The sequence below is a fragment of the Chiloscyllium plagiosum genome, chromosome 43 (genome assembly GCF_004010195.1).
Source record: "Chiloscyllium plagiosum isolate BGI_BamShark_2017 chromosome 43, ASM401019v2, whole genome shotgun sequence".
NCBI lineage: Eukaryota > Metazoa > Chordata > Chondrichthyes > Orectolobiformes > Hemiscylliidae > Chiloscyllium > Chiloscyllium plagiosum.
In genome coordinates, this window is record NC_057752.1 from 9,508,331 (window position 1) to 9,521,091 (window position 12,761).

The 12,761-nt window shown below is 41.5% G+C and overlaps 1 protein-coding gene across 2 annotated transcripts in view; it reads left to right on the forward strand.

Moving 5' to 3' along the window:
- Nucleotides 1–12,761, forward strand: part of LOC122543363 (ceramide synthase 6-like) — a 103,618-nt gene that overhangs the window by 27,523 nt on the left and 63,334 nt on the right. For both annotated transcript variants that reach the window (XM_043681999.1, XM_043682000.1), the window contains exons 2-3: nucleotides 5,018–5,123; nucleotides 12,603–12,733. In XM_043681999.1, coding sequence (XP_043537934.1) covers nucleotides 5,018–5,123; nucleotides 12,603–12,733 — 237 coding nt within the window. The remainder of the gene's footprint in view (nucleotides 1–5,017; nucleotides 5,124–12,602; nucleotides 12,734–12,761) is intronic.

Below are 12,761 nucleotides of genomic sequence, written 5' to 3' on the forward strand. Positions count from 1 at the left end.
CTCGTGAACCTACGCTGCACTCCTTCAATAGCCAGAATGTCTTTCCTCAAATTTGGAGACCAGAACTGCACGCAGTACTCCAGGTGTGGCCTTACCAGTGTTTTGTACAGCTGCAGAAGCACCTCTTTGCTTCTGTACTCAATTCCTCTTGTTATGAAGGTCAGCATGCTATTAGCCTTCTTCACTACCTGCTGTACCTGCATGCTTGCCTTCATTGACTGGTGTACAAGAACACCCAGATCTCTCTGTACTGCCCCTTTACATAAATTGATTCCATTGAGGTAGTAGTCTGCCTTCCTGTTCTTGCCACCAAAGTGGATAACCATACATTTATCCACATTAAACTGCATCTGCCCACTCACCTAACTTGTCCAGGTCACCCTGTAATCTCCTAACATCCTCATCACATTTCACCCTGCCACCCAGCTTTGTATCATCGGCAAATTTGCTAATGTTATTGCTGATACCATCTTCTATATCATTAACATATATTGTAAAAAGCTGCGGTCCCAGCACGGATCCCTGCGGTACTTTATTCATAATAAAGTGGATGAATTGATCACTGACATAGATGTGAATGGGTTTAATATAGTTGGGATTATGGAAAAATGGCTGCAGGGTGACCAGGGATGGGAACTGAATATCCCAGGGGCATTCCATTTTTAGGTTGGACAGATGAAAAAGAAATGAAGGTGGGGTAGCATTGCTGGTTAAAAAGGAATTAACACCAACATGAGAGAATATTAGATCTGGTGAAGTGTAGTCTGAGCTTAAAAACACCAAGGGGCAGAAAATGATAGGGTGTTGGATGTAATGGTAATGTGGGGAAGGCATTAAACAAGACATTTTTAGAAATGCAAACAACAAAAATACAGCTGTAGTTATGGATGATGTTAATCCCCATCGAGATTAGGCAAATCAAATCAGTAACAAAACCTTTTTAGAGGAGGAATTCCTGAAGTGTATGGGATGGTTTTCAGGATCACTAGGTTGCAGAACCAACTAGAGAACAGGCCATTCTGTGTCTTGTGGTCTCTTGAGTCGTAAGCTCAGACCTGAATATTTAACCAACATCGTCATTCTGTTAGCAGTTGCCACTCCTCCATCTTTCCCTTTTTTTTTATTACTGGAGCGTTTTGTCTCTGTTTGAGCTATTTTTGATTTGAGAGAACAAACCGTTTAAGACCTCGCCAAATCTAGTGAAAAAAGGGTTCTCCTGACCTCCGGACTATATGGCTGGCCCTGTAATGCCAATCTCTCCAGTCTGGGGAAATTGCCTTTCCACATCTACCCAGTCTAGCCCTGTTAAGAATTTTATACATGTCAATGAGGTCAGCTATTATGAAGCCAGCAAATATAGGCCCATGCCACATGATTGTACTTTTCTAGGGTAATCAGTTCATTCCAGGGATTGGTCTAATAAGCCTTAGTTGCACAACAAGTGCATCCTTTAGATAGGAGACCAAACCTGTGCATAATTACTCCATGTGGCCTAGCCAAAAGCCAGTACAATTACAGGAAAAAATTCATTTTATTATGGTGCTCTATTCCCCCTTTGCAATAAAGGCGAACCTACAGGCACAGGGCAAGAAATTGGGAAAATGATTGTAAATTAACAGAATGTAATATTTTTGGTTTTATAATGGTCTGTGTGAGAGTGCATTCCTTTAATCCCCTCTCTCATTCCTTCATCACTAATGGGAAGAGAGGCAAAACCTTAGACAACAGCATGTTCAGGAATGAGAGTGAATGTAGGCTTCATTTTGCTAAGATGGGGCACCTAGTGCCTTCTGCCCTTAGAGGACCCCAACATTCTTCTGACCGCAAAGAAACCACCCCTCAATCCCTGTAACCCTGCATCTCCCATGGCTAATTCACCTAACCAACACATCTTTGGATTGTGGGAGGAATCCCACACAGACGTGGAAAATGTGCAAGCTCCATACAGCCAGTCACCTGAGGATGGAATCTAACCCAGGTCCCTGGTGCTGTAAGGCAGCAATGCTAACCACTGAGTAACTGCCGCTCAAATGTCCTGTAAGGTTTCAATGTCTGCACATAGTAGAAGTTTAGTCATCTTTGAATAGATTGTAATAGTGTGAAATACCCTCGAATCTGTTAATGTGCTACCTTCGTGGCTGTTGGTTTTCTTTACTGTCCTGAGCGTAGGTGAGTTGCATATATAGTACAGCATTGTATAACAGGGATCATTGTTGCATAAAAGCTGATATTGTTGTACAGCAACGTTTGGAAACTACCTCCCAGCCCCCACCATTGCACATGGCCTCCTGTCAAGCTGATCCTTGCCCTCCAGCAGCTCAACCCTGTCGACTGAAATTGGAGTTTGTCATTTCAGTCATGTAGTGTTGTGAAACATGTGAACCTGTGCGTTTCTGTGGAAAGCTGTTCCTCTTGTTATGACGCTGCAAATCCTACATTGTTTTGGCTGTTGTATTTCTAAATATTAGCTATGGCACATTTATTCTGTCATCTTCGCAATACCTGAGGAATGATAGCTGTTTGGTGGGTGCTGGCTACCCTCCTATAATACCTAGCTGAAGTAGCTATTCCACAGGATGGGCGCACACATTGCAGTAGAAGTCACTGGACTGTGTTTAAAAACAATGCTGCAACCCACCCTGCTTTGAATGGGCATAGCCTGCTGAACAACCTAAAATACAACTGAAGAGCAGAGGGTCTGTTTTTGATGCACTGGTAGACAATTCAAAAGTGACAGCTGTAAATCGGTCAGTAATGCAATGAATGTCATCTCTGGATTCATATTTAGAAGCATGGGATGCAAAAGCAAAGGCTCCATGTTGGGCTTAGAGGGCCTCGCTGCAGCTGGAGTTTTGGATGTAGCTTGACAACTTGAAGCTTTCATTTCAAGAATTGAGATGGTTGAGTGGTGATCTGACTGAGATCTTTTGCGATTAAGGTTACAACCAGGTAACTTTTTTTGATGAAATACCAACAGAAATTGCTGAAAAAGCTCAGCAGGCCTGGCAGCATCTGTGGAGAGAAATCAGAGTTACTGTTTCAGGTCAAGTGACCCTTCTTCAGAACACTAGTCAATGGGATAGTTATAGAAAAATAGTTTCTGTAACATAACCACTGGCTTTCGTCTACAATCTACATTGAATTCATAATGTCTGTAAATTATTGGGGGGGAAAAAAAACTGAATTTCCACTCACCCCTGTTGAGAAATTTTGTTTTGTAGTGTATTCCCAGGTGTGATAGCTATAAAAGGGCACACAGAGTGAGCAGGAGAGTTGGGATTAGACTAGGTGGCTTGTTGGGGCGGAAAACAAAGTGCTGATAGAATAAATGGCCTGTTTTGTGCTGCAACATTTCAGGATTGTGGAAACTAATTTTTAAGCTTCTGTTGGGGGGAGAAAAGATCTTTTGAGTGAATGTGAAAGGGGTCAATTAAAACTGTGAAGCTCACCCTTTTTAATAAAAACTTGTTTCATAAAATGTACTTATCCCTTATTGTCCTTGAGCTCACCACTAATGTGAACCACTGCAGTCCATATGCTGTAGGTAGACCCACAGCGCTGTTCTGGAGGGAGTTCTGGGATGATTATATTTCCAAGTCAGGATGATGGGTGAGTAGCTTGAAGGGGTACTGACCACGTATCTGCTGCCCTTGTCCTCCTCTGAAGGAAGTGATGATGGGTTTGGAAGGTGCTGTCAAAGGCCCCTTGATGAATTGTCTTAAAAAGTGCTTTCGCCTTCAATTGGACTGTATCCAGTTTTGAAAGAGTGATGGACTAGGTGGTCGTTCCCATTCGTCTCTGGACTGGGACCCAGATCCATACTATACAGAGTTCTTTTGATACACAACCCCATAGATTCTGCATTCCACAAATACAAAATTACTAAAACCAACTCTGCTATTTGTGTTTGAAGATGCTTTTATGTGGAGAGATTTTTGGGATTTGGATTCCAGGGAGCTCGTGTTGAGTTGGCTCCTAGTTTTTGTATGCCCAACTCCCCCATTCATTTGGCAGGATCTGGTTCTGCCACAAGGGGAAGGAAAGCTTAAAGGCAGGAGCCCAGCTTGAATACCTGTCTCTGGGAATTCAAATTAAGCTGATGGTGTAGGCACTGTTGTACTGGTTCTACCTTGTTGCAGTAGGTTGTGGGAAAGCTCAGAATTGAGGGCCAAAAGTATGTTGTATTTGTTGGTGATTATCAGGAATTCAAGAGAAAGTTTCTTTCCTAGAAAGTGAGGAGAATGTGTAGCTTGCTACCATTTTAAGCCAAATGGCTTGATTTTGTGCTGTGAATTTTTAGGAGTGTAGCCATTGTTGAGATCACATTCTGCTTTTATTGGTTGGAAATGGTCAGATGTCACATGACACCAGGTTATAGTCCAACAGGTTTATTTGAAATAACAAGCTTTTGGAGTGCTACTCCTTCGTCAGCTAACACTACTTCGCCTAATGAAGGAGCAGCACTCCAAAAGCTTGTGATTTCAAATAAACCTGTTGGACTATAACCTGGTGTCATGTGACATCTGACCTTGTCCAGCCCAGTCCAACACTGGCACCACCTCATTGGTTGGAAGTGGCCATGGATTTGGAATGTGCTGTCTAAGAAACCTTGATGAATTTCTGCAGTGCATCTTGTAGATAGAGGGAGGGGTACCTCATCCACAAACAGTCAAATGGATTCCTTTGTCTTCAATGTGTTGCTTCTTGAGTGTTGTTGGAGCTATACTAACCAGGCAAGCAGGGAGTCATCCATCACATTCCTAACTTTATGCCTTATTGATGGTGGACCAACCTGTGAGGAGTCAGGAAATGACCATTTTCCTAGCCTCTGACCTCTTGTTGTCACTATATTTATACTATATCGAGGGGTGGTGGTTGAATTCTGTCTTCTTAGAGTTGGTCACTGCCCAGCACTTGCATTGTATGGTAGTTACTTCCCACTTGTAAGTAACTTTACCAATTTGAATAAGCTTGGGGTGAAACTGAAATGTTTTGTTTTTTTTTTTAAACAAACCAGGTTCATTGCCAAACCATGTGCCCTGAGCCTTCGAATCCAAGCAAATGGACCACGCAGAGCACAGCCCAATGCTATCCTAGAAAAAGTCTTTACATCAATTACTAAGGTGAGTGCTATGGTCCTGGAGCTTCACTCACCTTTCTTTTGTTTTTACCAGAAAGTGCATGTTTTCTGCAACTGAGGCTGACTGGGTATCCACCCCCAAACCAGTCTTGTATAACAGCCCAACTCCCTGACTGGGTAGAGCAGCATTCTGTACACCTTTTACAAATTATAGCAAAATATTGAGGGTGCTGGAAATTTGAAACAAAGATTGCTGGAAAAGCTCTGGTAGCATCTGTGGCGAAAAAACAGTGTTAACTTTTCAAGTCCAATATGACAGTTTAGAACTGAAATGTGTTGGAATTTTTTACGCCAACACTTATTCAACACGCAGTACCTGCTTGTTTTTTTTTAAATAAGAATTTTTCAACACCATTTTGGATCTGAAGAAGTCAAAATGTTAACTCTGCTTCTCTCCCCACAGATATTGTCAGACCTGAGTTTCTCCAGTATTCTCTGTTTGTTTACTCCGAGGCTGGTCAGTGTTAAAAGAAGTTATATTAAATGACAGTGCCTTAGTTGCTGTTTTGTACTGACTTCCCAAATATTTGATGTTTTTTCCATCCTGCTTTCCTCTTTTTAATGATACTAAATCTTTCTATCTACATAAATGAACTAGACACAGAATTTTTAACCCATTGCACTTATACGTCATTGACTCAGGTATTATTCATAACATAGCTACAAGTCCCAACAGAACAAATATCCAAAAGGACACATCTTTTTGATAATAAGTCTTTTTTTTTATTTGAACCTAAATACTCTCTGCTGCTCTTAGAGCAGGGGATTCGCAAAGTTGAAACTTCTCAGTAACGCAATCATCCATTTTAATTGAAGTTACTTACAGCAAATAGATTGTGTGACTTTAAAGAGACAAGCTAACTCCACCCTTGGCAGCAGAACAATACATTGTGTGATAGATGGCCTAAAATTCCTGTTTTGCAATATAACATCGCAGGAGATCTGCAAGTATTGCAAATTCTGACCTGTGTAAGTGTCTAACATGAAGCCTTGTTTGGGTTTTATTTTGTCCATGCCTTTTTAAGCCGTGACTATCAATCAATCTTGATCTTCTCTTTTAAGATCTATCCATTGGGCAACAATGTTATATCCTTTCCAAACTTTGAGGCCCCATAAATCTCAAACAAGCCAAGCCTGTCACAACTAAGTATTTCAGAATAGTACTGAAATGATTTAGCTTTGGTGTGCTAGACTGCTCAGGGTTGTGGCCTGTAGCTGGCCCAGCAAAATGTAGTTTGCACTTCAGTATCAGATGACTTTAATAGTCAACAACCAACAGATGGATTTGAAAAACATAGGGTTGTTTTCACTGCTGCAGGCTTTTATTCCTGTGTCTCCTCTCCCCTGTGCAGGAGTGAACCCCTTCTTAGCAGTGTTGTGGTCTAGCTTAGCTGATGTGCCCTGATGACAAATTGAACGTGGCATGTGCTGACCTTGTGCTATATTTTCTGGATGTCTTCAAATACTAGTGGAGTGCTTTATAGAAAGAATTTGCTGAGGGGCTTGGACTGGGATAAATTGCCCCAGTCATAGGGGAGGACTGTATAGAATGGAGAGTTGGAGGTCCATGTGTGTAGATTTGGTTTTCGGGTCTGCTTCTCATTCTGTGCAGCAGATATCCTTTAACCATTTTGTTTAGAATTTCTAATTCTTTTAAAAAGTGAGCAGTCACTTCAGAAAGGCCTGTGACCTTTTTATTCTTCTCTCGCACACTCATATTTGCTCTCGACGAAGGGTCAGACTCTTGAATCCTATAAGAAAATGATCTCCGAAGTGGGGGTTGTGCTGCTGTTGGCTTGCTAGAGATCTGGCCTGGTGATGCCACTCCCCAGGCAGTAGTTGTGTACCTGCAGCACACTGTGCTCCCATATGGTAAAAGTGTTAATACAGTTTCCATTCTATTTAACAGCAGCGTGAAGATATCCATTTGGCTATTGCACCTGTATTAAAAGCATGTTTTTGTGAATTAAATGTGTGGCATTATTAAAATGAAAATTTTAAATTTTCTCTATTACAATAATTCCAACAGCTAGTAGATTGAAATAATTTGTTTATATTCGCACCTTTATGCAGCCTTGTGCTGTCCCAGGTGTGCTTTTACAACTGAGACTATTTTGCTTCCTGGAGGAGCTGACTGGGTGGAAGGTGAGTGATCATTGAAATGCCCCTGAGACTGGTGTTGGGCATTCTGAAGAATCGCCAAATCTCCATCCCACCTCCCCTAAAAGAACTTCCTCATCCCCTCCGTCCCAAATGGTCTATTGAGAGAGTTTGTCCTCTGGCTCTAGACCTGCCACAATGCACCAAAACAATGCTGGGGGAAGCACTTGTGCTGCACTTACCTTGTCAGGCCCTGTAAGAATTTTGAGATTCAACGGGAGATTCACCTAACCAATGCAGGCCCAGTTTCCTCAATTTCCTCAGTCTCTCCTCCCAAGAGCAATCCTGTCATCCTAGTCTGGTGATCTTTTGTTGCATTCCCTTTTATGGTAAGAATATTCTTCCTTTTGGTAAGACCACCAAAACTGCGCGCACAGAATGTAGCCTCATGAAACCTTGATACAATTCCAGTAATCCTTTACTCTTGTACTCTCATCACCTTGAGAGGCCAGTATACTATTTACCTTCCTAATTCCTCCTTATCATTGCATGTTGGTTATCAGTGATAAACCACAAATTGTTTAAAAATTTTGGAGTTGAGGATCATTGGGAAATGGAGGTCTTTTTTACTTCTGTAGGTACATGAACTAGGATGACGATCATCTGCATTTGCATGTGATCTTGTTGCTGGTCAGTGGTTGGTTGAAATCATTTGTCAGTATATTTAAGTGTGTGGTGATGAACTCCTGTATGCCACAATAGTGATGGCGAGGATCTGAAAAACCTATTATTAGGATTTCTATTTTCATGGGTGGTGCAGAAATTACAAAGCTTGTCATTGCATTTCCATATTTTGCATTCCTTCTCACTAGGTCAAAAATTCTGGTGCTCTCTCCCTAACAGCCCTGTGGGTCTACCTGCACCTCATAAGTTACAGAGGCTCAGAAAGGCAACTCCCCACCATCTCATCAAGGACTGTATAAGCTGTTTCTCTGGTGCTGTCCCATGATGAATTAAAGACAATTAATCCCATGACCTCTGCCTAGGTAGATCGCCCCTGACTATCTGAACAGCTGTATAGCTGTTGTGGTTAAGCTAGCATTGGTCCTATTTGTACACGTTTGGGGTGTTTTGGTTTAATTTAAAAGCTCTAGAACCTTTTTGAAGTGCAGAAACACATCTGCAGATGCTCTAAATGGTCAATTGTGTGGATAAAAGATTTCACTAAGCATTGGCAATCAAGACCAATAAAACCTGATCTTGACTCCTACATAAACAGTTAGCTTATTGACTCTCCACAATAAAAGCACCATTTCATAAATGGGAAAATGTAGTAAAGTAGCTGCTGTAAATCGCTCCTTAGCAGCAATCCTAAATGGGAGAGCTGGCAGAGTGACTCAATCTTGTATTGTGGATTATTCTAGTGGAGTCTGTCAGAAACTCTCTGGATGGTAAATTAGTTTGATCAAGTCATTACAGCTATGTCTTGGGGAGGAGGGGTGGGTGTTGGAGGACAGTAAGGAGGAGGAAAATTTCAATTAACTTTAAAGCTTGGATCTTCAGAAAATGGTGCATTAATAACATTTTGAAATTGTTCCTAAAAGCCCTTTTGTTAATGCATTGAAGTTTTAAAATCCTGTTTTTTTGTTTTTTGTTTTGTTCGTTCATTTGATGTTTTAGCAATATAAAGCTGATCTAAAGCTTACAATCAGGCTTTTGTTTTTGTTTAACTTGTCTTGCTTTGCAATCTTCTGTACAATTAGGAGGAGGCCATATGGCCCCTAATATCAGTGACTGCTCTTTGCCAGAGTAATCCAAAACTAAATATGCAACCCCAATCTCTCCTCGCTGTCTTGCATTTTTCAATAGCAATCCTTTTGTATTTATACAGCGCCTCCTCTGCAAAAAAAATTTTGAGCAGCTTCAGGGGTATATTAAGGCAAATGGATGCTGAGCCAAAGAAAGGATTGGTAGAAGAGACCACAAGCTCAGTCAAAGAAATGAGTTTTAAGTTGGACTTTCAAGAGTGGTAAGGAGGAGACACTCCCTCTTGTGTGAGGCCGATGTGGCTGAAAGCATGGTCACTGTTGTCAGCGTGAAGGGTGTGAAAGATTTAGAAGAAGCCGGAATTTGAGGATAGGTCATTTGGGCTGGAGGACACTTGCACAGATGCGAAAGAGTAAAGCCATGATTAAACTCACAAAAGTTAGTACTTTTAAGTTTTGAGGCTTCGGGGCTGAGCAAGTGGAAAGAAAGAAAGCATCTTTATGTATAGAGCACCTTTCTTCACCTCAGCAAATGAAGTCCTTTTCAACTGTCGTCACTGTGATGTAAGAAGTGCACTTGCACACAGCAAGATTTTACAAGTTGCAATGCAGTAATCACTAGAGGCATTTGATGAAGGATGAATATTAGCCAGACCACTGGGAGAGTTTCCCTGTTGTTACAATAGTGCTTTGGGACCTTTTACATCCACCAAAGAGGGTAAACAGAGCCTCCATTTTATCTATTTTCTAAAAGGAGGCCTGCTCAGACTCTGCAGCACATGTGCTCTGAAGGGGAAACCTAGATTTTTGATTTGACTTGGCTCGGTGACAGGGACTTGCACAAAGTTCACCACCTAAGTTTACGTCAGCGTGTTGGAGTGACAGGTGGGTGGGAATTGTTGCAACATCTGGTAAAGATTGGGTAGAGATCTGGATGTCTTCTGACTTTTGAACTCTGGTATATGTCTACACCGGCATCTTTAGGATATCATGTATGGCCTTTTGTGCTGTTTGCAGTATAAGGAGTTTTGACAGCAAAAGACCTTTTTAGAAATGGTGATTGAAGTCTTTATCTGTGAAACTAGGAACATTTTCAAGGGGCCACAATGTAGCACAACTACTTCCTGAAGAGCTTTGAGTATCTGAGATGGTCATCTCCTTAGCTATTGGATTTAGGAAGGTCCCTGGAGCATGCTAAGCATGTTTATCAACTAGAACAGCTGTGGTGCTATTACAATTAACCACAGGAGCCCTGTGTTAAATGGGTTGGGGCAGCTGGGAGGTTTTGTAGTACAAAACCAGAGCACCTGGCCACTCCAAGTAAATGGTAAGTGCCATTTCAGAAGGTACGCCAAATTAGATAAAAAAGCAGTAGGACATAGTGATGAGCTCTGGGGCATATCATTGCCACCAATAATTCAGTCTGGGAACAGTTTATTGACCCAGAGGCCTCTGTGCCACTGCTACCAGATCTAATCAAACTCTGCTAAAATGACTCTCTTGTACCTCCTGGCTGCATTATTAAATGAGTTCTTGCTTATAGCCATAACCATAACTGTAGCCGTACACTGTGATCCATACGGCTATTGAGTAAAGTGCTGGAGCAGAATTTGATCTAATGTGACATATGTAGAGTAGCATCTACATTAACCGTCTCCTTTCTGTCATTTTGTGCTGCCCACTCTGCAACAGCTTCTGTCTATTTTTCCCCTTTGACAACTCCACTCCGTGCACATTCTGAGAAATGCATGATTGCCAATGCTTTGGCATTTGGCCCAAGTGGAATTGGGTGCATTAAAACAGCAACTAGTCCAAGTTGTTCCATTTTTACATTTGGGGGATAGATAGCAGCCATTCTCTTTGTACTGCTAGAATCCTATAACATGCATGATCTACTGTTTACTTGCTTCCACCCCCATAACATTTCTGTTCAAGAAAATTTCCTGTCACCACAGTTTTAATCCCTCTCGCACTTCACTTTTAGTGATGCACTTTTAACTAAGCTCATTTCTCATGCCACCTGTTTGCTGACTTTCAAAAAGTTTGTGTTTGCTCTCCCACGCCTTGGGGAAATGTATCAACTGGTGTGTGCTGGTGAGTTTGTATCAATTTAGGGATGCTACATGTTTGATCTCTTGGGTATTCTTGGCACAGGTCACTAATTTAGTTTGGCACACGATGGGTGCCAGAGAGGGAAAAGAAATGAGTTGGGATTTCTGCTCACTGAGTTTTGTAGGGAGGACTATATCTGGTTCTGTTTTAATGCCCTATCCAATTGATTTAGTTTGCTAATGCTTGCTGTCTTGGTTTAGTTTTGAAGACAAGGCACCTTGGGCATTATATCAGAGCTGCCAATGACTGTGAAGCTGCCTGAGCACAGGCAGTACCATCTGGAGCGTAGGGGTGAACCTTCCCCTTTACCCTTAAACTCACCTGCTACTCCATACAGCAGCCCCCTAACACAAGCCAATGTATTGCACTGAGGAAAAGCTCACCATATGGGTTCACAATATTGATTTTAAAAAATTGTCATCTTTTCCAATACCTCTTTGATACTGTCTATTGATGCATAGCAGCCAAATGTGCTGTCCACTTTAAAATGATTGAACAATGTATGTTTCTAGTTAAACTCCAAAGAAAAGTAATGTCTGATGAAGCTTTACAATAAAATATCAACTGCAATTCATGCATCCCTTTTTTTAATCACCTTGGTTCCCCTCTCACTTCCTTGCTTTAGGAAGGCGGCTAGTCCTGTATGCTAATCTAAGTAAACACAGAGTTCCACTGAACCCTGTAGTCATCCTTTTAGGGAACAATACTGAGTGTCTTCTTTTCTGGTTTTGTTTACACTAGCCTTTTGGATAGAAAGGTCTTGAGTCTGTTGTCTGTATCGTTTAACAATGTTATGTCAAAGACTTTTGTAAAACTGAATATTGGTGCAAGTTAATTCTGATGGATCATGATATGCAGTGAAGTTTTTTTAACCTGTTCAGCGCATCTCTATTTGAGTTTTATGAAGGTCTCTGACTATTAGAGGGGGTAAATTCAGAACAGAAATGCGGAGACATTTCTTCAGCCAGAGAGTAGTGGGCCTGTGGAATTCATTGCCGCAGAGTGCAGTGGAGGCCGGGATGCTAAATGTCTTCAAGGCAGAGATTGATAAATTCTTGATGTAACAAGGAATTAAGGGCTACGGGGAGAATGCGGGTAAGTGGAGTTGAAATGCCCATCAGCCATGATTGAATGGTGGAGTGGACTTGATGGGCTGAATGGCCTTACTTCCACTCCTATGTCTTATGGTCTTATTAAGTTACTTCACCTAGATTTGAGCATTTTATTTTGGGGGTGGGGTAGAGAAAGCAATATTTTTGGCATCCCTTGTCCTTAAATATCCTGAACACTGCATTTTTTTTTTATGTTTCAATTCCGCTTTTATGTCCTCTAGTAAAACAAAATTGCGTCCCACATCACACCATGCCGTACGTTTTTGAACGTTGTCAGTTATCGCTGGAGCGGTGTCTGCAAACCTTAAATTCATGCTAATGTATTCTCTTTCTTTCTTTCTTTCTTTTCTCTCTTTCTTTCCTTCCTCTCAGTCTCCTGATGAGAAAAGACTTGAAGGCCTGTCAAAACAGCTTGACTGGGATGTCCGCAAAATTCAGCGTTGGTTTCGACATCGAAGGAATCAAGATAAACCAAGTACCCTCACAAAATTTTGTGAGAGCATGTACGCCTTTTTTTCTCTTTTTTTTTTT